The sequence below is a fragment of the Enoplosus armatus genome, chromosome 16, assembly GCF_043641665.1.
Source record: "Enoplosus armatus isolate fEnoArm2 chromosome 16, fEnoArm2.hap1, whole genome shotgun sequence".
NCBI classification, from domain to species: domain Eukaryota; kingdom Metazoa; phylum Chordata; class Actinopteri; order Centrarchiformes; family Enoplosidae; genus Enoplosus; species Enoplosus armatus.
Window position 1 is genome coordinate 22,051,274 of NC_092195.1, and position 23,083 is coordinate 22,074,356.

General features: G+C 43.5%; 2 protein-coding genes across 11 annotated transcripts; both read left to right on the top strand.

Moving 5' to 3' along the window:
* The first annotated feature begins 2,248 nt into the window (after positions 1–2,248).
* On the top strand, positions 2,249–6,508 carry gabpb2a (GA binding protein transcription factor subunit beta 2a). The gene is made up of 8 exons (XM_070921326.1): positions 2,249–2,374; positions 4,001–4,108; positions 4,248–4,415; positions 5,078–5,272; positions 5,400–5,568; positions 5,645–5,821; positions 5,909–6,027; positions 6,170–6,508. Exons 2-8 carry the CDS (start codon positions 4,001–4,003, stop codon positions 6,506–6,508), a joined length of 1,275 nt encoding a protein of 424 aa, XP_070777427.1. The 5' UTR covers positions 2,249–2,374.
* Positions 6,509–10,814: 4,306 nt separating this feature from the next.
* anp32e (acidic (leucine-rich) nuclear phosphoprotein 32 family, member E) lies at positions 10,815–18,286 on the top strand. 10 transcript variants are annotated; one of them, XM_070921331.1, is made up of 7 exons: positions 10,815–10,947; positions 14,128–14,277; positions 14,710–14,832; positions 14,978–15,167; positions 15,228–15,355; positions 16,486–16,528; positions 16,618–18,286. In XM_070921331.1, the coding sequence occupies exons 1-7, from the start codon at positions 10,894–10,896 to the stop codon at positions 16,698–16,700; spliced, it is 771 nt and encodes a 256-aa protein (XP_070777432.1). In that variant the 5' UTR covers positions 10,815–10,893; the 3' UTR covers positions 16,701–18,286. The 10 variants fall into 10 exon arrangements, with proteins under 10 accessions (XP_070777432.1, XP_070777435.1, XP_070777436.1 ...); XM_070921334.1 differs by having other exon boundaries at positions 15,228–15,319; positions 16,483–16,528; XM_070921335.1 differs by having other exon boundaries at positions 15,228–15,319.
* Positions 18,287–23,083: the final 4,797 nt, after the last annotated feature.

Consider the following 23,083-nt stretch of genomic DNA (forward strand, 5'->3'; position numbering starts at 1 on the left):
AGAGAATAAAGTTTCCAATTTTTCAATAATAAAACGGAAAACCAAAAGAACATTTATTTGTCCTGTGAACTGTGATATGTTGTTAATGAGTAATGTTTCTAAATGATCATGAACACAAACACAGGAATTAGTGAGAGATAATAATGAACTGGAAGAAATCATCTTTATTAGAGAATACAAAAATTTTACTTTTAAAACAAGGTTTGACAGAAGAAAAAAAACTGAGCAAACTAAAAAAGATTTAAAAGTGTGATTCAATCAGTAAAATGAAGATAATGGGAACATTAACAAACAAATACATAAATGTATTAAAAATATATACATATATAATAAAAGAGATTCTTACGTCTAAATATAGAAGGAATTCATTCATTCAGTTTGAGGAAATATTCACTTCTGAATCAAGTAAATTTATTTACAAAACAAATTCTTGACTGTTTACTTAGTAAATATATCTTAATATATAAATATTGTCAACAAGGAATTCATCTGGTTTGTCCTCCAGTGAGTCCAGGTGGAACATTTTTACTGTTAAATCTTCTACATTAAAACATGCATATGCCTTTAGAACAAAACCAACTGTAAATGTTTAACCAGAGTTCAGGAGGGTAAAAATCCTCTTTATCACTTTTATCACAACAACCATATATTCTGAAACAGAGTATTTTCTAGAAAACGAATTAATAGTGGGTTTAAAATAAAACACATGGATAAAATAAAGACACCGAAATGTGTGAATGATCAGAAACGATTCGGCTGCTTGTTGTTGAACCTCACGGCCTGAGAGCAGCTCTGCAGACAGGAATGCGCCTGTTCTACCGGCTGATCTGAGGTCAGCTGTTTGTTCTGCGGCATACCACAGTCACAGTCAGACTCTGCCGTCCGCACTGACCTGAGGTCTGTTCCACAGTGTCGTCACAGAGCCCGCCCACAGGGAGGTTAACTCACTCTGGCTTCCACCTCCGGTGTCGAGGGGCCGCCATATTTGTACCAGATAAAACACTAAAATAACTATTTTTAAAATCGTTCTCGACAGGTGAACACCCGACACAACCTGATTTACGTCAGGGGACGTAAACTCGCGGGAATCTACGACAGAAGAAGGTAAAACACGCTTTAATTTAACTTGCTAGCAGTCTGCATGCACACAGGCTAACGGCTAACACGGCTAGCTGGTAAACACCAGCGTCAAATCAGACACAATGAAGACCAGACTTCCTGTCACGACTTTCAACATAAAATGCGGACTGATAAAATATGATGTTGCGAAAGTAACATTAAATTGTCAGTAAACTAACCCTCAAAAGCTTGCTGATATCATTTAAACAACATATAATGATGGGCAATAAATCAATAGCTACTATCAAATCCTGCTTAACATGTTTTCAGTTTACACATTTCTGTCCTAATTCATCCTTATTACTTTTTGCAGCACACAGGATAGTGCAATAGAGACATGAGTAGAGATCAAGGCATAATAAATAAAAACAAAGACTGTTGTAAAAAAAGCTGCTAAAACAATAACCAATTTACATATTTGCAAGGTCTCATGTAATGTCATTTAGACATGCACCAATGTCAGAAAATATCAGTTTTATTAATCTGAAGATTTTCATTTTACCCCGCCCAAATACGTTAAGAGCTTAAATTATAAGTCCTTGAGCAAAACACTTCGACATAAACCCTAAATTGCTCCCGATGGAGACTAGCACCTTGCATGGCAGCTCGTCGCCGTCGGTGTGTGAACGGGTGAATGAGACTTCGCTGTAAAGCGCTTTGGGAACTGTGAAGGTTAAAAAGCGCTATGTAAGTGAGATCATTTACCATTTTTCTAGTATAATTTCCCCCCGGGGATCAATAAAGTATTACTGATTCTGACACTTGGCATTAGCCAACTGTCCCGTGACAGTTAACTTACTATCTGCATTATTTAGTGGGACAAAACAATACATTTTAATGCCAATATCAGCTCTGTAAAAAATTCACTCTGACAGGACTGACTGTGTTCAACATGGTTACATTAAACCTGCTAAACATGATATTTCATCAACAAGGATACATCTTTCGCTCTTATTTTGAAGGCTACATCCATAACATCCGGCCGTGCACCGGCTGCCTCTCGCTAACTTTCTGCAGTAAACAAGCCCGGAGGAGCCAGACGAGCTGCAGTGGCGCCTAATGTCCATGTTTTGCGCATTGTAAATTAAAATTTGCACATTACTGACCTGTTTGTACTAAACGCGTGTGATATCACGCGAGTGATAAAAGCGCCAAACCCTCCCCACACTGAGGGATTTGTTCTGTTTAGCCAGCTAGCGTGCTAACATTAGCAGAGAGGAGCACCCCGGCTGGCTCCTTAACAAACCTGGACACGGTAAGTAGCTGCTCTGCCCTCCTCCGGTCGAATAAAACGACATTTTCTTCGTCTTCACGTGTAATAAAGTCACAAAAATAAACCGACATTGTTGAAGGATTTCATCAGACAAATGCCCTGTAAGCGGTTTGACGGCGCGCGCTTGAAGAATGCTAGTTAACCGGATGTGGAAGTAGTTTTTTCTCCGTGTGTAAAATAGGAAATTTCTCTCTGACTTCCCCCGGAAAACCAACAACTTAATATCAAACGGTTTCCTGTCTGTGTTGCTGTAAATGTTTTGGTGGAGCAGGTTATGGTCTTTCACGGTTGTGGTGGTAAATAACGGCACGGAGAGGGGAGACGGGGGTACGTGGCACATGGCGGACTCTTTTCTGTCCATGAAGGCGCGTAAAATGGCTCCTCGGCCGCGGAGAGAAAACCCTCGTCCCTCTCCACTGTTTCTCAATCAGAAGTGCTGTTTAGTGCTGTAGGTCCATTGTCGGACAGAGTGTCGCGCTAACTAGCTTTGGCCACTTTTCCGATAAAAGAAAACCATTGTTCCCAGTTCAACCGCTAACAACCCGCTCATACTAGTGCTACACGTTTAAAGCCAGTTGCCGTTTGTTTACTTGTGAGGTTGTTTTGTTGTGTAGCTTCATTTTATGGATGTTGTCAATGTCGTTAGCGCCCAAAACACTCGACATGTGTGAATCCATTAGTTGTAGTTGTTTTGGCTCGTTGAAGTTTGTCAATTAAGTGGACCAGTCAGGTGTCTGTCACCGCAGGGCGCCATGTTTCCATCGCTAAATCTTGATGAAACATGTTTGAAGCAGCAACTTCCATCTAAGTTTTGCCGTGAAAGACAAGATGTTTAATTCGGGGACATGTCCGATATTGGACACAGCCGTTACATGCATATATACTGTAAAGTATGTGGGGGGTGGGGATAACAAGTCCTGTGTCTCATGGAAATGTTAGTTTAACGGAAAACTATAACCCTTTCCAGACTTACTGTTTTAACATCCGGACCAGGTTTTATTTGACATCCTGAAAAACGTCAAAGGCTGTCAACAAACATGCGGGTTGATTAACGCTTGATCGTAATGTGATGACATGTATAATGGAGAAGGGCTGTCAACAGTTCAGAGACATTTAATAAAACAGCACATATTCTCATTTGAGAAGCAGAAAAGTTTTGACAATTTGCCAAAAATGACTTGAATGATTTTTAAAATAGTTGCCTATTAGTTTCCTGTAGTAAACGATGAAGTAGTTGATTAATTACATCAGCTTTCAGTGGTTTAACATTGACATTGACGAACTATAATGCAGTGAAACTGTTTATTTTCTAACACAAAATACAACCAATACATCTGTAATGTAGTTCTCTTACAGTAACAGAGTTCTGTCCATGTTAATGCTCTACTGTTGAGCTGTTGAGTAAAGTGCAAATACTTGAGTAAATGTACTTAGTTACATTCCACACATTTATTTACAACATTATAAATGTGTTATGTCGTGGCCAGCTGACAAATGTGCCATTAAAATAAACAGAAGAATGAAGTGTGAAGATGTTTAGTTTGATGCACTTCAAGACATAAACGTTTCTTCATTATGAACTGGTGTCCGTGTGTCTCTGGGTCTCAGATGTCGTTGGTGGACCTGGGGAAGCGTCTGCTGGAGGCGGCTCGTAAAGGTCAAGACGATGAGGTCAGAAACCTGATGGCCAACGGAGCTCCGTTCACCACCGACTGGGTGAGACTTTTCTGGCTTCTGATGTTAGTGATTGTGGTTTTGGGATCTGTGCAAGTCACACGGGTCATTTAAACTGATTTAGAAGCCCGTGTTTGTGTTGAACTGTTGGGTAATGAAGACCTGTCTGTGTGACCTGTAGTTGGGGACGTCCCCCCTCCACCTGGCCGCTCAGCACGGTCATTACTCCACCGCTGACGTCCTGCTGAGAGCCGGCGTCAGCAGAGACGCCCGCACTAAAGTGGACAGGACCCCGCTGCACATGGCCGCCGCCGAGGGACACACTGTCATCGTGGAGCTGCTGGTCCGGGTGAGAACTGATCAGGATTGATACGACTTTGATTTTCATGATGTGTTGGTTCTTTCAGGACTCCCAACTTCCCGAAACCCTCAGTGTCTTTTAATGCTGATGAAACGGTGAAAACCGATGAAAAGTTTATTTTATTGTTGAAGAAGTTGTTGATCACATGACATGAAGCATCTGGAAATGTTGCCAAACATCTGAAATCATGTTTTCTGAATTCTTAGTTAAATAACTTTTTTTTTTTCATATTAAATACTGTTATATTTCAGATTGTTTTATCCTTTGCCTTTAATAATAAATAATAATTTAAAATTAGAATTTATTGTACATGAAAAAAACAGAAAAATAAATATCCCTCCTAATTTTCATTATTGCAATCTATCGTTCCTTTAAACACAATAATTGTGGGTCTTTTACCGGTTTATTATTGAACGAAGGATGTCCAAGTCTTACATGTTCCACAGGTATCAGCTCAAATATCAGCTCATGCCACTCTACAGTTGTAGGTGGTGTATTATCAATAGTCCAAGAACTGGCACCAAATGTGAGACGAGTGAACATCCTTCTTATGACATGATATGATGTGAGGACTGTGTAAAGCTTAATGTCCAGCTGGACATCAGTTGTACTCGTCCGTGTCCGCTCACAGTTTGACTCTGTACCTTCAGAGCGGTGCAGACATCAACGCCAAAGACATGCTGAAGATGACGGCGCTTCACTGGGCGGCGCAGCATGGACACCACGGCGTCGCAGAGACGCTCATCAAACATGGAGCCGACGTGCACGCGCTCAGTAAGTTCGACAAGACGCCGTTTGACATCGCTGTCGACATCCAGAACACGGAGCTGATGCTGCTGCTGCAGGTGAGTCTGACCTCTGACCTCTGACGGTTTAAACGTTATATGTGACGGAACATTTCAGCATCAGCTGTAAAATGTGGAAAGTGTCCTGAAGTTTTTCTTTACATCTGTGTGTGTGTGTGTGGTGTAGGAGGGCATGCAGAACCAGGTGAATATGAACCAGGTGAACATGAACCAGGTGAGTATGAACGTGGAGACCAGCACCACCACCAACCAGCCGCAGTTCATCATCCAGGGAATACCTGCCATTCAGGGGGGGGTGGTCAACCTGGCCGAGCTGCTCAACAAGGCCAACGCAGGTACAAACACACACATACTGAAACACACTCTGAAATCTTAAACGTGTTCTGAGGAGGTGTGACGTTTGTGTCTCAGGTGACACCGAAGAAGCAATGGCCGCCAGCGCTCTGGACTCCAACATCCAGCACGCCACTGTTGTGAACGAGGGGGGTCAGAGGGTCATCACCATAGTAACGGACCAGCACGGCAACCTGCAGACAACGGGAGGGATGGCGCCGCCATTCTTTGTTACCATGCAGCACGGACAGCAGAGTAGGACACGCACAACCGTCACTCTGTTCAACACGTTCCGAGTCACATCAGGACTTTAATAACGCGTCTGTCTTTCTGCGTTTCCAGTGTTGGCGGTGCCGGCCAACACCGTGACGGAGGAGGTGGTGACGGAGGAGCCTCAGCCTCCACCCTCCAGGAAGAGGAAGCTGGAGGTGACCAACAATCACAACGACACAGGGGAGACGGTGAGCGGACCACATGTTCACTGTGTAGGACTAACAGTAGTAGTAGTTGTTGTTGTTGTTGTGGTAGTAGCAGTAGTAGTAGTTGTTGTAGTCACTTTGACTTGACCCTCTTCTTCTTCTTCTTCTTCTTCTTCTTCTTCAGGAGTTGTTGCAGAGGCAGCTGCTGGAGGCCAACAGGAAGGCGCAGGAGTACCGGCAGCAGCTGCTGCGTAAGGAGCAGGAGGCCGAGGAGTACCGCATCAAACTGGAGGCCATGTCCCAAAGTCAGGCCAACAGCACCAACGCCAACAGTGCCGCCAACGCCGCCAGCCCAGAGGAGGTGGTGGGAGGGGAGGAGGACGAGGAGGAGGCAGCGGCTAGCATGGTGGAGGAGGAGGGAGAGATGGTGGTGCTGCAGGAGGGAGGGATTATCATGGAGGGGGAGGAGGGTCAGGTGACGCTGGTGGAGACAGGGGGAGAGACAACGGAGGTCAGCTCCTAACAGAGAGGGGGGAGGAGGGGGGAGGAAGGGGTGACACAGACGAAAAGACAGATCATAATGGGAGATGGTTGGTTTGACTCCCTTTGAACAGGGGGTGTGATGGAGGGGAAGGGGATGAGTCACGGCAGGATGGTTTCAAATGTACACCATTTTGAATCCCTGAAAGAAGAGAGGAGAAACAAAATGGCTTCCCCAAAAACAGTAGGAGGAGAGATGACTGAAAACAGACTCAACAAACATGACAGGAGTTTAGTCGTGCATCATTTTTAGTTCCCACTTGTACTCTTACCTGAATGCCTACTTAATTGGGATGCAAAATCCTTCTGCTGCAGAAGGGGATGAAGCTGGAAGAATGGATTGAAGAGGAGATTGAGACCAACTGAAGAGGAAACAGATAAATGAACTCTCTGACCTTTGCTCAAAGGCATATTTACTTGTGTTAACTGCAATCAGTGATCCCAACCCAATTTAAAATAACAACAGCTGGTTTGAGAAGACGGTATATGCAGCCTTATCTTTTACCTGAACATCGCTTTAACGCACCGCTTTGCTTCCCCGATCGACTTGCAGTGAGTACTGATAAAGAAAAGATCACTAAACCTGAGGACACTCATGCAGCAGGAATTTAGAATTTTAGTTTGTCGATTTAACAATTCCCCTGTTGATTTTTGAACGCAGATGGTTATCCCCAGTATACCCATTTACATCCCTTCATTTTCGTTGTGTTCAGTTTTTGTCGGTGGGTTGTTTTTATTGGGTAAATCCCTAAACCAACCCATGTGATGCCTTCATAACTCTAACGTTAAACCTTTTTGAAACCCAGTTACTCAAACCTTGCTGTAGCTGGCACCATTTTGCTTCCCCAGAAGAGTACAGATAAAATAAGGCCACGACTGGATGCTGTGAAAGGAAGTAAAAGATATTTTCTGGACACTAAAACAATTCTTTTCTTCTTTCATATTATGTTTTTGTTGTTTATAATCAGTTTTGTTTTTGAACATGTTAGTTTTCGGATGTGACTTCCTCATTTTTATGAACACAACAAACGATGATTTCTTTGAAAACCGTTTTGGGCGCCAAAGTTGATAGATTTTTTTGAAGCAAAGGGAATTATCTTGGGACAAAGCTCATTCTCAAGCCAATTAATGTTTGAATATAGAAAAGCTCGTCTTTCCTCCCAGACTGACCTGCTTTGAGTTTCATGGATCCCAGAGTCCTGACAAGAACTGAACCAGATCCATCATGGAAACCTTTCATTTGCTCAGTAATTATGTTGAATATTATTTCAAACCAGCTTTGTTTTCCATCATCGGGTGGTTAAAGGCTTGTTGGGTCTAACAGGACTGCAACTGGTGAATGTTTTATAGATTCTTAGTTTAGTCTATAAAATGGTGAAAGGTCTTCAAATGTTGGTAATTACTGTGATAGAAGACTTTAAAAAACATTTCCATAAACAGCTGATCAAATATCAATGATTTCCAGTGAATTAATTATTATCAGCTGTGGTGAGCTGCAGTTTATAAATTCACGAGAACACATTTGTCTCTGCAGAGGTGATTGAGACTTTCTGGACCTCCTGGTCTTGCGGTCCTTTTAAAGGTGATTCTGCATGTTTTTAGCCCTTTAATTACACTTCATAATGTTTTACATTCCTGTCAAGCTATCAGTTTTTTGGTTTTGTTTATAAAACTTGCAGTCATTTACTCAGCTTTATTTGTTGGCTTAAGTTATGGTAAAGCAGTCGAAGTCCCTGCTGGTGAGTTCAAGTGAAATGTGAGAGTGGACTGCTGAACAGTGACGTTTTAAACCCAGAAAACGAGGCTGGCTGTAGATCTCACCTGAACAGGGAATGCACTTCAGTTGAAGTGAATGAATGAATATTTGTAGGGAGGAAATGTAACATGATAATAACTTCTGAGTCCGTACATGTGAACATGGTGTTTCTCCTAACTGTATTGCTACATGACGATGACCAAACTTTTCAAATCCAACACTTTCTTTTGCATTATAATGTAACTGAAACTAAAGCCTGACCAGACATTGGCTGTGATTAACGATCCCTGCAGCAGGTTGATTTTCATAGAAATGAACTGATAGCAGTTGCTGGAAATCAAGCTCAAATCTGTTGGACGTTTTATAAAATGCTCAGAAACACGATACAGTCTGAGGTTAGAGATGAAACACCTAAAGTCAGCAGTGTGGTCTTTAAAACGTTTTCCTGTCCCTGGTTTTGTGTTACCTTCCTGTCCTGGTTCAGCCCTGTCGGGTCCCTCAGTGGAAAAGCAGTTATTGATTATACCTGTCAGACCCACCTGTATCCTCTCAGCAGCCCGTCGTGCCCTTCTTTCCTCTGATCAGTGATTCATTTGAGTTGAGTATGATAGTTATTTTTATAAGCTCAGCGAAGCCAACCTTTTTCTATGTACATATAAAGTTGTATTTTTTTAACTGTACCTGAATGCTTCACCATGATGATGATGATGATGATGATGGCTGCCTGCATTGGTAATCTGAAATATAAACACTTGTTTTTTTGAATAAGAACTTCTTTGTTGTGTTTTTGATGCTTTCACACAGTGACACCTGAACTCTGTGCGAGGCGTTCAGGTGTTGAACTAACTGCTGTGACCTCATCTGAATTTTATTGATGAGCTTTAAGTCAATTATATTTTCACTGGGTGTCATGTTGTGCTTCAGTGCAACTGTGTGGCTCATTGGTGTGTTTTTAATAGTTTTGAATGACACTGGAGCTCTCTGGCACGGAGGAATGAGACGTATCAGGCTCTGACACACACAGTACTTGTTAATACTTTTAATAACTAACAAGTTAACTGGATTTGGTCTAAAATATGACAGTTATGAAATGATAAAAAAAATTCATAAACTTTATTTGTGACATTGACATGTGAAATGTGATAAAGAGAAAGTAGAATTCAACAAAAATAAACTTAAAAGGTAAATAAATTATATAGGTAGCTTGTATTTAATGAAGAGTGTTTTGTACAACTTCACTTTGACCTTGGAACCAAAATAAAACTTCCACCTGTAGAGAAGGATCAAAAGCTCCAGAACAGCTGCTAAATGGACTTGGTGTTGAGACTGCCGTTTCCAATGTCAAGAATTCACTTTTAATCTCAACTACATTCATATATTGTTTTACTTCTTTTACGTAAACAGAAAATGAATGTTTGCTTCTGACACATTTCTAGCAGCTTCCAGTGAGAAATAACGTCCTTCATGTTCACAGTTTATAATCAGATGAACTGATTATTGACGGTAGAAACCTTCATTTCCAGAGCTTTCAACAACATCTTGCAGTCTTTCTTACTGGATGGACTTTGTTCAGGTGTCTCTATGTTACCACATGGAGCTTAACAACTGAGCAAACTGCATCCACTGAGGAAGACTCCTCTAGTAAGTGGACCTTGAGTTGAATTTCTTGCTTGTTGGGGTTTGGCAAATACTAAATACTTGAGATTGAAGGGTTATTCCTGAACTTTAGAAACAGCAGTTGACAAAGCAATCTCTCCACATTTAGTACTGTTCTGGAGCTTTCGATCACATCACATGATCTGTCTTGGCAGAAGTCGACAAGAAGTCAATCCATGATGACTGGACAACTCCACCTGCTTTGGAGGATTGTGTGACACGACTGAAAGCTCCAGAACCTAAATGGACCTTGTGAGATTATTTGATTTACATTCTGTTTGTAGCACATGTTAATAAGTGAATACACAACTTATTTCACATCATTAGTGATAAATATGAGTTTATCTCTGTGTTGCAGTTTGATCTTATTTGAATAAAATGATGATTATAATCGATCAGGTTTGATTGATGTATTAATTAATAAGTGTGAGGACATGCAGAGAGCATTAGCCTGCCCCCAGCTAGCTTCTGCTGCCGTAGCTTCGTGTATTTTATTGTGGACGTTGCGATGTTCTTTCCTCGGCCTTTCTGTAAATCCGGAACTTGTTGCTGAGCTTTTCTGTTCCTCTCCTGCTGCACTGGACAATAAAGTTAGAAGACTTCGTCATTTTTATGAAGAAATAACGATTCTTTTCAGGAGATTTGACAACTACAGCTCCCATGAGGCTTTGACAGGCTGCCGCTGGCTTTTGGGTTATCACCGCCCAGCTCGTGGATTATGGCCGATCAGTCGTGATTGACGTGCCCACCGTCCAATCAGCGGCAGTAGAGAGGCACGCGGCCAACCCTGTACAACGGGGGGCGGGGCCGAAGGGGAGGGGGCAGGGCGCGAGGTATCATGGAGGATCAGTAGGCAAACTGTGGCCGTCAGAGGAGAGCAGCCACCGCTCTGATCCCCGGGACTTTCTCAACTGTTCACCGCCTCCTTTTAATCGCCACAGACGAAATCCTTCAGAATGGACATGAAAAAGAGGATCACTTTAGAGCTGCGGAACCGGAGCCCGGCGGAGGTGAGCGGCTTTGATTTTAATAACATTTTAATTGTTGCCTGAAATAGCCCGGGAGGTGATGTGCGACCGGAGCCTGGCTGGCTGCTCCTCCTCGCTCATCACATGGGAGGTTACCGATAACACTATGAACGGCAAGTTTGCTTTCAGACATTCGGTCCATTAAACCTCTTATCGATCAGGTTATAGTTTGATCAACTACCGCCCGCACCCCGGCTGAGAACAGCGATCCCAGATGGATGTGGAAGCATCTCAGCGGTCGGTCGGTCCGCCCGCCCCCTCCTCCTCTCCGGTGAAATCCCTTCTCTCGGGGTGGCTCCGCGGACTCATATTATACCATCTAAACGCATTAGCTAGCACTCAGTTTACGGTTCTTATCACACTGAGACGTTTAGCTCGTCCAAACTCCGTTATGTTCCGTTCATCTCAAAACACCCTCACGGACTAACGACGTAACGAAGTTTAACTTTTAATCAGTCACCGGCCACTCGGAGGAACGCGACTTTAACGGAGAAAACGACCCAACGATAGAGAGTAAATAATACTTAACAGGCGGATAGTTCGTGTGTGAACCTAGCGGTTGTGTACCGGGTGTTTATGGAGCTCACCGCGGGCTTTCGTCCCGGTAAAACACTGCGTGTTAACCTCAATAACAACGACGTCGGTTGGTGCTTCGTCGTTCAGTGCGAGCGGACATCTTAAGTCGCTAACGGCTTAAACTTCGACGGAAATGTCGTATCTGCTGACATTCTATCAAACCCCGCTTCGTTCAGTCGACTTCTAAACTACATTTAGCGTCTTTTGGGGGGTTTTATCCACATTTCCGTGCGACCCTGCGCGGTGGCGGACGTGGGGCGCACTGAGGGAGGTCACAGAGACATTTTGAGTGGGGAGCTCGTGCTCGGTAGTAACGCGTTACCTACTTAACGTTACAGAAAGCGGATTAGCGGTTGTTTCGACGTATATCTACGAATATTTCTAATCAACGAGTGCTGAAAGACGCAGAAACCCCGCATTACAGTGCGCTTCGTTACTGTAGTGTGATTACCGTGTAACGGGGGTCGGTGTTTGAATAACAGCGTCGTTACGAATCAAAATGGCGTTACTCGACGAGGCTTTAAAGTAAAACAGATTACTGTCTTTAATTTAACCACACGGTGGATTACTGTGGCCGGTTTGCAGTGAAATGAAGAAACGGATCCACGCAGCTCGATGATGCGACGTGTCGCCCGTAACCTCCATTAAACACTTCAAATCTATGAAAACAGTGTAGACGCGGTTTTATTCGGTCCCTCTTTTATACAGCAGAGTCCATGCTGTGTGTGTGTGTGTGTGTGTGTGATTAAGTTATATAACCGAACTGACAACCGAGCAGCTTCCGTTAAATAACACACAAATACACACACTTGTGCTCACGGTTCAGACTTAATTCACTTATATTACAAACTCATCCAGCAGACAAGTTGCTGGTGTCATGTTTTATGAAGTGGGGGATGCCGGCAGATGGTGTGTGTGGAGGCTCAGAAGACAACCCCCCCCCCCCCACACACACACACACACACACAGCGCATGTAGATTATAGTAGGTTAAACCCCCAGCGCGCACACACACACACACACACACACACACACACAGTGTAATGGTGGTGCTGTTGGTCTCCATTGATGCCTGTTGGCCTGCAGGCTGAAGCTCTGCTCTGTTACACTGAAACACTGAGTCTCTGCTGGTTATATAAGAACCAGAGGAACTCTGGGAAATAAAAGCAGCCACCAGTCTGAACAAAGTCCTCCACAAGCTGGATCTCACACCAACACACTGATCACACTATCTGTCCATCTAGTGTACATTTAGATTGTTCAGTTATATGTTTGAAATCAATATCACAACACAGTCGAGTATTTTTTCTGAATCAAATAGTCAATTCATTGATTGGTTGATGGAAAATAATTCGGCAACTAATTTGATTTTGGGTTTTTTTTTATAGCATTTACTTCCACCTCTGCAGTACGTCCACAGGTAGATGCCTCAGTTCACTTGAAAATACCTTATAATCATGTTAAAGGGGTGTATTACATCATGCTGTAAACACACCTGCAGATCCGTTCACCTGCCTGTTCCCCGACCCCCAACCCCAGATATCTGAGACATAAAAACAATCTGCTATCGATATACCAGCCGATAGTACTTAAAACTGGAAACCAGCACATAATGGTGATACAGATTCCTTCGATCTGTTGTTAAAGAATAGATGTGTAGTGAGCGTATGGTCGAACTCTGGCACACTGATGCCTCTGCAGTAAGCTCAGACTGATTCCTCTACTTTTCACTATATTCTGACATTTCATAGAGCAAATGCTTAATTGATTAATCAACAAATGAAATGTCAGACCAATCTATATTTAATAATTAACAATAAAAATATTGTTCATTAAAGCCTTAGTGGAGATGAGCGACCACTGTGGTGGATTACGAGACACCCATCAATCAATGTAAACGGGTCCCAAAACATTTTTAAGGTTTAATATCCCGTAAGGAGACATTCATTATTGACCTCTGACCTCCGGCTGCAGAAGAAGCCCAGTGATCTGCTGCTGAGAGCTGAACATGTGTAAAAACTGACTTTGAGGGTTTCAACATTAACTTCAATTAAGGCTGCAACTAACAATATTTAAATGATAAATTAATTTGCCAATATTTTTTTTCGAGGAATGAGATGGACGGTGTCATTTACAATATTTAATTTACTGTCGGTTATGACAAAGAAAAGCAGCAAATCTTCACAGTGAAAGAAGCTTAAAACTGATTTTTTGATATTTGACAAATGCCTGAAATTACTCATTATTATTATTATTATCAAAACAGTTGCTGATTCATTTTCTGTCTATCGACTGATCAATGAATCGACTAATCGTTTCAACTTCAGTACGCTCGGTTTGTTGTCATGAGCATCTAGTGGACATTAGAGGAACAGCTCTCGCAGGTGAAGGTCAGCTGTAATGTCATTACACAACACACTGACATGCAGCTGCTTCATGTTACAGATGTTGAGACGGTAAAACAGCACCAGTGCTAATGAACTTAATAAACTTCATGAAGACGCTCAGATTACTTTGTTCAGTTTGGCCTGTCTAAATACTACAGTACCCATCACTGTCTGTCTGTCTGTCTCTGTCTGTCTGTCAGATAGCAGAGCTGGTGGTTGATAACAGTCGCTCTGCAGACGGGGAGGTTGAAGGTCTGACAGATGCCTTCACAGAGCTGGAGTTCCTCAGTATGGTCAACGTGGGTCTGAGCTCGTTGGCTAAACTGCCCTCACTGCCCAAACTACGCAAGGTAACGCACGAGCACACGCACACACGCACACACACACACTGATCGTCTTCAATCCATCTACTGCCAGCTGATGTTTGTTTTCTTTTGTTTTTGCTGAGTCATTAATCATAAATGTTGTTGCATGTTGGTGGTGAGATTTGCGGTCCTCGGAAAAACCGCCCCAAGTCCTTCACATAGAAATCAGTCCACAGGTTGTCATAGGCAACCGAGAAAGTCGGGGAGGGTCTCATGTTTTAAGTGACATTACACTTCGTTCACACATAAAACAACAGATTCATGTCGAGTTGTCTGATGTTTGCTGATGATGAAACCTGTGTGTGTGTGTGTGTGTGTGTGTGTGTGTGTGTGTGTGTGTGTGTGTGTGTGTGTGTGTGTGTGTGTGTGTGTGTGTGTGTGTGTGTGTGTGTGTGTGTCTCGTCTGTGTTCTCTCAGTTGGAGCTGAGTGACAACAACCTGTCTGGTTCTCTGGAGACTCTGTCGGAGAAGTGTCCCAACCTGATCTACCTCAACCTGAGCGGGAACAAGATCAAAGAGCTGAGCAACGTGGAGGCGCTGGTCAGAACACACACACACACACACACACACACACACACACATACACATACATACACACACACACACACTGACCCGGGTCTCCGGCCGTGGAGCTTTTTGCAGATGCTAATCTGCTAACATGCTAACACCATGTTTCCTGCTGCAGCAAAACCTGAAGAGCCTGCAGAGTCTGGACCTGTTCAACTGTGAGATCACGTCCCTGGAGGACTACAGGGAGAGCGTGTTCGAGCTGCTGCCTCAGGTCACCTACCTGGACGGCTTCGACCAGGAGGACAACGAGGCCCCCGACTCTGAGGCTGACGACGAAGGTGGGACTCTTGAGTGTGGAGAAACCAGTATGAACTCAGCTGTACCCCCCCCCCCTCCCTTTCTGAACAGCATCTCTGTGTTTACAGACGAGGATGGCGAGGACGGGGCTGGGCAGACCGGCGACTACGACGAGGAGGACGATGAAGAGGAGGATGAGGATGGCTCAGAGGGAGGAGAGGTGGGGCTGAGCTTTCAAGTGAACCGGGGCGATCAGGTGGGCAACTCAGGCTTTGGCCTGCAGGTCAATCCACAACCGGCTCAGACACGGTTCTGCGTCATCTTCCCATAATGCACCTGTCCTCAGCCAGGCAGAAAAAACTGGACAGTGGTGAAAAAACAAAGTCAGTTTAATTTTCCAGACACAACCACAGAGTAAAGTGAGGTTCAAGCTGGGTTCTGCCTTTTACTGCACTCTGAAAGAGAACTCGAAGGCAGCGCGAGAGCAGAATAATGTTGTTTAGTTGAATTAAAAGAAAATGCGAAAAATGTGTCTTCAAATATGTTATGAAGACAGGCTGGTATTAATATTTGGTAAAGAGAAAATACTGCAAATCAGATTCATTATGATTTATGAATTTGAGGTTACTGTATATTCACTGTTGAAATATCTAATGTCGTTAAACTGATCAAAGTGCACCGACATGGTGACTTTTTACAGTTTGATTCAAAAGAGTTTAAAAACAAGAGACACAAAGTTATGAAGACATGAAGTGATTCATTTGAGATCAAGTCCAGTTCTCTGCCTGGTCTGAACTGAGCTGGTCTAATGGATTGACCTCAGGTGTGTTCTTGACCAGGTTCAGCACCAAAATGGCCGCCTCTGAGGACACATGTTGGTAAACAGGAAAGAGAGTTTTGTCTCCTTTTGGATAAAAAATGACATTTTTAAAACACACTCTTTGATTTTCTTTTTGTGTCGTTAATGTACACTATGTGTCTTTATGTTATGGGATGGGGGTTTCTACGGACATTTTAAAGTCAAAATCACAAATTAGAGGATACATTTGTAATTGACATTATAAATTTGTTGTTTTATTGTTTTAGTTTTTTAGTTTTGTGAGTGTTATTAAATATCATACATTTATATTAGTGTAAATATTCCAAAGTTATTTGAAAAAAACCTTTTTGACACCAGCTTGTCAGAGTCGGTCTGTTGGAGATCAGCCTGGTCCCTGTGACGTAGACGTGATGAATAGTTTTAGAGCTTCGTTAGTGTCATCCAATCAGAAACTAGCTGCTTCTAATAGCTCTGTGTCTTTTATTTTGAAAGTATTGACTGTTCATATCATAACTGAAGAGAAACTCTTCTTCGTCTTCTTCTGTGGCTGCGCTTCATCTCAGGAGGACGATGAGGACGAGGACGACTATGCAGAGGAGGAGGAGGAAGGTGAGTGAAGCATCTGCACTCTGAGGTTTTAATTGGTCAGAATCCCGTCGGTCTCCCCTGATTGGCTGGTTCTCTCTCTCTCTGTGCAGAGGATCAGGCGGGCGTACAGGGACAGAAGAGGAAGAGAGACGTGGAAGACGAAGGCGAGGATGACGACGACGAAGACGACTAGTCCTCCAGCCAATGGTGGTCTGTGTGTCGTCCTGTCCTGTTTCTGTCCGTCTCAGTCCGCCTCTGGACCCGACCTCCGCCAGACAACAACAAACACTGCAAGAACAACAGGGACAGCAACAGCAGCAACAGACGGCTTTTGTTTCAGTTTGTTGTAGAATCTCACGTCTTTATTTTTAGATAATATATAAGAAGAAGAGTTTATCAGAACTTCACCCGCTGAAGTTTCCACACGTTTCCCTTTAAAACCTGGTTCAGGATCAAAGTTTCTGTCAGTCCGGTAAGTCCGCCTCCTCTCCACATCCTGAACGCCTCACTGGATGTCCTGCTGTGGACTGACTTCCTGTTAGCACAAAGGTGTGAAATGATGTCACTTCCTCACCTCCCCCGGACCAGATTTCGGTGTTTTGTCTCCACAGTCGGCTCCTCCTCCTCCGGCTCAATTCAAGCTCAGAACACGTCAGGTGTATTTTCTACTTCAGGGACTGGAGACTCACTCTAAAGAGCCTCCGGACGTAGTTTTCTGCTGAAGTCCAGTTCAGGCTACAAGACTTCTGCCACGATCCGTCTGTCCCAGATACAACTGCTAAAATACACACAGCTGGTTTTAACCCCACCCCGTGGTGCTGCACATGTGTGTTACCATAGTTACCAAATTACCTTTTGCTAGTGCAGATTGGGAGGTTCCTGCTAAAAGCATAGATTTACAGTCCATAAAGTCCCGAGTCCACTTGGAACCGGACTGAGACCCCCCCTTAGTCCACACCAAAGTTTCAGACCAGGATACCCCCACCCCCCCACCTCACATGTTTGTGTTGAACATCAGGATTGTCTGATCTTTAATCAGTAAACCAGGTCTGAGACCAGCTGTGTGGCTTGTCTGGGACAGAAAACACAGTCTTGTGTTCTGAACTGGCTTTTATTGGTTTGCTTTCTACGAGCCGGATCTGTTTGCCTTCATCACAGCTCTCGGAAGAACCTGAGCAGGTTACCAGTGGAGCTACAAAACCACCAAAGTCTCGAGCCGGCCTGAGCATACAAACACGGAGTTGAACCTGCGAGCGAAGCAGAAACCTCACCTGTCGTATCAGGAGCTTCCTCCTCCTCCTCCTCCTGAAGTTTTTACTGTTTTACCTTCAACAGGAGCGTTCTCAGGAGAGCAGGCCAGTCTCTGGGCCTCCAGCATATCACTTTGTCTGACCGGACCGACAGTCCACATCGAATCTGATCCACACCTCGTAAGAACAGTCATCCGGGTGTCACGGAGGACCAGAACGCGGTTCTTTCTGCAGCCATATCTGATTCCGGACTCTAACAGGAGAGGAGAGCTCCGTGTGTCCACCCAATCAGGGACGTCTCACGTTTCTGTTCAGGATCTCATCTTCATTTTCATCTTCATCTTCGTCACGTTTGAACCCTTTAGTCTGACAAACTCTGAACTGGATGAGCCGTGATCACAGTGACTCTGCTGTCTCTGCCCCGTCACACGTTAGAAATATGCAGACCTGCTGTAGAGAAGCTGATAGTACCATAATATTCCCAGTGTGTGTTTGATTTGTTGTAGGGGTTTTCCAGGGAAGATTAGGGGGGCGGGTGGGAGGAAGTGTTAGTTCTGATGTGTTCGTTTTTTGGAGTTGACAGCGACCTGTTTTTTCGTCCCTGAACAGCAGCTGATGTTTTTAGTTTGATGTCTTCAAACTGCCCGTCCCCTCGTGATGTTCAGACCGCCGCTGTGTCACACTTCAGGCTCCGCCTCCTCCATTTGAACCTGCAGTTCACCTTCACATAGACCAAACCTGTGGTGCGTTCAGGTGCTCCTCTAGTCAGAAATGTACAAGTTTACCAGCAGGTAGAAATTCAGACGTCCAATAGTCGTCCAATAAAAACCACTTTCAAGTTTCTCAAATAAAACCGGTCTGAACTAAAGTTTAGTGAAAATCATAAACAATCAAGCCTGAATGGGATTGATCAGAGTGATCAGATTTTGTCATCTTAAATTTTCTTATTTTCAGTTCAGTTTGATTTGACTGTGAAATTTTTCAGTTCTATAGTTTTGTTGCTTATAAGATTAAATTTATTCTATTAGTGACGTCCTGCGGGGGCCTTCTCCTTGGTCCACTTCTGCCTTAACAAGCTGACAAAGATCACCTGAACGCAGCGTTGCAGTGACAGCTGTGCAGTGGATTATGGGTTACCGAGTCTGACCGGGTATAAAGGATTCGGTCTACGATGGAGGCGAAGCCTGAACCTGGACAGCCTGTCGTGTCTGATTCAGGTGTCGCTGCTCTGCGTCAGATTCTGCAGCCACGCAAGCAGCAACTTTTGACTTTTGACTTCTCCAGCTGTATTAAACAGGACTGAAAGAATTAATTTAATACGAAAATAAATCAAATCAATTGATAATGCTAAAAGTTATTATCTTACAGACATAAAAAGTGTCTGTTCGTCCTGACGAAAGCAGCAGAATCTGCTCAGCTTGGACTTTGAACTAAACTGCTGTAAAGTTTTGGCTTTTCTTCATTTACACTCTTAAGAATAACTGTCATGTGACTGCTTCAGTCAAAGATGAATCACGACAGACTTTAACTTCTGTGTTCGTCAGATTATCGGAGCTTTCAGAAACGTTTTCCGGCCTTAATTATGACTTAGATGTTGACGTTATTTACAGGTCGGAAGTGAGAACTGATGTTACCTGAGCTGTGACGTGAAGGCTGAACTGAAACAAGAACCGACCGAGTTCATTTTAGCATCAGCCCATCTGAACCGTCTTCCACGTTAGCTGTTAACATTTCTGACACCTGTGGGTGGAGCAACGCTCAGCAGGCAGCGTGTCAGCTGATCTAACGAGCCCTCTGATTGAACCGGCCGACAGGTGAGCAGCCAGGCTCCGCCCTCGGGTCGATTCAGAGTCGAGACCTAAAGTCCGTCCGACTTAAACCCTCCAGACTCTCGGCCTTCTGGAGGAGGATCTGACGAAGACGTCCTCGATCTTAAAAGCGTCATGAAGCAGACTCTGAGCCGTGAAAAAGTGTTGTTTTTAAGAGTGTAAAGGTCAAAGGTCACGTCTGTCATACCTGCTGAGGTCAGTTTTAACTGGTTTTTAAGGCAATATTGTAAATAGACTCTCAGCTCAGTTTCAGGTTTGTTTTTATTTTTTAATGGATTCAATAATTTTACAGATGTTTTTGTTTTTCTGCAGCGAGGTGATAGTTGACCCACGTCTTTGACCTTTGACCCCAGCTGTTACCTTACCTCCATCATCCTGTCTGTGGGGGAAAACTGTGTTTGACTTTTTGTGTGGTGTAACAAAAACATTGAGGGGTTTTGAATTAAAAAAATATAAAAGGAAAAGTTGTTTTTAAAATGATTTGGGAGTTTGATGACGTGGTCTGCGGGGTGGTCAGGCTCTGCCATGTAAGCCTGTAAGGTGAGGAGCAGGGTCCGAAAGTCTCCAACAGCATCAACCCCCGGCTTCCTGTTCACCTCAGCAGGTACGTTTCATCAGGTACTGTTCATCCAAGTAGAACTGAAGCCGCTGGTTTACTGCTTTAATACTTTAAGGACATTTTAGTATTTACAGTGTAGTATTAGTACCTTTACTGCAGTAGAGGATCACAGTACTGTATAATATATAATGTTGTATAATAAACTGAGTCAGACGGTGAAGAAAATAAACTGAAGCTGAAAAGAAACAACGACACTGAAATGTGACCCATAATGCCTGTGGGCAACACACACACACACACACACACACACACACACACACTGTGAGGACTCGGCTTCCATCTGCTGATAAACATCAATAAAACATGAGAGACGCTTCTAATGGACAGAGAGGAGGAGGAAGGAGAGCATGGAGTGAAAGGACTGTGGAGGAAGTACTCAGATCCTTTACTGAAGTAAAAGTACTAATACCACACTAAAATAACCCTGTTACAATAAAGGTCCTGCATTGAACATACTAAAAGTATGAAAATGTATCGGCGAGGATCTTAGACTCATTTCTAAAATATTATTATATTATTACATGAATGAATGTGATCGTTACTCATAATGATGAAAAAGATAATATGAACCACATATAATAATTTATATTATTAACTAATAATATTATAGAGAGATTTGAAGTCGTACAGTGTGTGTGTGTGTGTGTGCGTGTGTGGTCAGTTTGTCCTGTAGATGGCGCTGTTGTCTTTCTGCTGTAGATGAACTGAACTCTGACCGCAACACACCAAACTCCTTTCATTTTATTTGAGTTTGTGAGGATGTAAATGAATAATAATATCTGTTGCAGTCGTTCATTTCATTTAATATTTTAAATTACTGATTTTATGTACAGTTAATTTAACTCTGTAGATTTCACACTTTCAGAAGTGAATTAATTAAAGTGTTTCCTGTTAGGAGACAAGTGAGCGAGGAGAGGAAACGAGGAGGAAACAGGACGCAGCCTCTGACCTCCTCCTCCTCCTCCTCCTCCACTCAGATTTAAACAGATCAAAATGCTAAATTGTCCTTTAATGGATGTAACAGCTGTGACCACACACACACACACATCAGACGGTTTCTGCTGGTTGTTTCCTGTTGATTTATATAAGTGCTGTCAGCAGAATGGTAACAAGTGGAGGTGTAAGCCTGCTCTGACGCTGCACTGTGTGTGTGTGTGTGTGTGTGGGGGGGGGGTATATTCCTGCTCGTCCCATTCCTGCTACAATGTGAGTTCCTGGATAGTCTTCTGTCACGGTCGCAGTGATATTTGCTCTTAAAGTGGTCTGAAGGAGAACATCACATGACATGGTTAGACTACGTTTGAGTCAAAACATTTGATCAAACGTTCCACTCAAATCTGAAGAGAACTTGTTCTAATTATAACTTTAACTAATTATCAGTTATTATCAATTATCAATTAATTATCAAGTTACACACAAACATTATGCATAGAGGATGGGGGGGTCAGTAGGGGCCACTAAAGTCTTAATCTGGCCCTGACACCAAATAAACAACAGATTACATTTTCCTGCCGAGGTTTAGGTGAGTGTGTGTGTGTGTGTGTGTGTGTGTGTGTGTGTTAACTGGGTTATTTACTGAGATGAAAACAGTGGAGCTGATTCGTGTTCACATCAGAGTCCAATAAATTATTTACACTGATTCTCTCTCTGTGTCATCATGCTCGCTCGCCCGCTGTCTGTTTGATGCTTCTTCTGTTTTTGTGTGTGTGTGTGTGTGTGTGTGTGTGTGTGTGGGGGGGGGGGGGGGGGGGGGGTATTTAATTTTTTATTAACACACACACTCCGGTGTGTACCAGGTCAGTGTTACAGTTTGTTCTCAGTTAAAACAGTCGGGATTATAGGTGGAGAGTGTGTGTGTGTGTGTGTGTGTGTGTGTGTGTGTGTGTGTGTTGGGGGATGGTATATATGTGTTCATTGTGACTCAGAGCCCTGCAGCGTCTGTTCAAAACCTCGACCTCATTTATTCATCTCAACCTCTCCTTTCATCCTTCTTTCCTTCCCTTCTTTCCTCATTTCACCCCTCCTTCACCTTCCCTCCCCTCGTCTCCTCGTCTCCTCGTCCATCCTTTTCCTTTTGTCCTGCTCTCTGATTTACATCTCTTCCTTTTTATTTCCAGGCTTGTTTCCATCTCTAAGATCAGACAGAGACAGACAGACAGGCAGGCAGACAGACAGACAGACAGGCAGAGACAGAGAGAGGCAGACAGACAGACAGACAGAGAGAGGCAGGCAGACAGACAGGCAGGCAGACAGACCAACTCACTAATGTAGATTTTTCTGGAACCTCTTGGTTCATTTTTGATTTCCAAGGTGCCTCTGGATGCTACAACCAATCAGAGCAACAACACGTGTGACACAGCAGTAGGCTAGGCTAGGCTAGGTAGCTACCTCCAACATCCAATAATATGGGCCTGACCTGAATCAGGATTGATCTACCTGAACGGCGGGGGTGCCAGATGAACAACATGAGCTCCAGGTTCATCTGGTTCCAGGCCAGAGACGCTGAGCTGCACAGATTCATAGAACCAGAGTTACATCAGGTAACTTATTGTTTGAGTCGCTGTGTTTACGTTCATTCATTCATACAGACGATGATTGCCGGGGGGGTACTCAGACTAGATCAGATTTTAAGTCTCATTTCGGTCTGAACACCTGCTTAAACCCAAATTATAGTTACGCATCAACATGACTGTTTCAGATCCAATAACCCTGCAGGACCGGCGCTGGACTGTCAGCTGATTCTGGAGTAGTGGTCGCACTCGGTACTGCGGAAAGCTTTTGTCCCCATACACAACAATTAGAAGAGGAGGAGGAGGAGCTCGTAGCAACAGAACTAAAAATACTTCAATACTACGTTTATATCAACACACAGAGGGAG

Coding starts and splice junctions, on each gene's coding strand:
- anp32e (XM_070921327.1), top strand. CDS start 10,894: ATGGACATGAAAAAGAGGATCACTTTAGAGCTGCGGAACCGGAGCCCG. Junction 15,356..16,485: donor AAGTGAACCGGGGCGATCAG/GTGGGCAACTCA, acceptor TCATCTCAGGAG/GACGATGAGGACGAGGACGA. Junction 16,529..16,617: donor TGCAGAGGAGGAGGAGGAAG/GTGAGTGAAGCA, acceptor CTCTCTGTGCAG/AGGATCAGGCGGGCGTACAG.
- gabpb2a (XM_070921326.1), top strand. CDS start 4,001: ATGTCGTTGGTGGACCTGGGGAAGCGTCTGCTGGAGGCGGCTCGTAAA. Junction 5,273..5,399: donor AGCTGATGCTGCTGCTGCAG/GTGAGTCTGACC, acceptor TGTGTGGTGTAG/GAGGGCATGCAGAACCAGGT. Junction 5,569..5,644: donor GCTCAACAAGGCCAACGCAG/GTACAAACACAC, acceptor TTTGTGTCTCAG/GTGACACCGAAGAAGCAATG.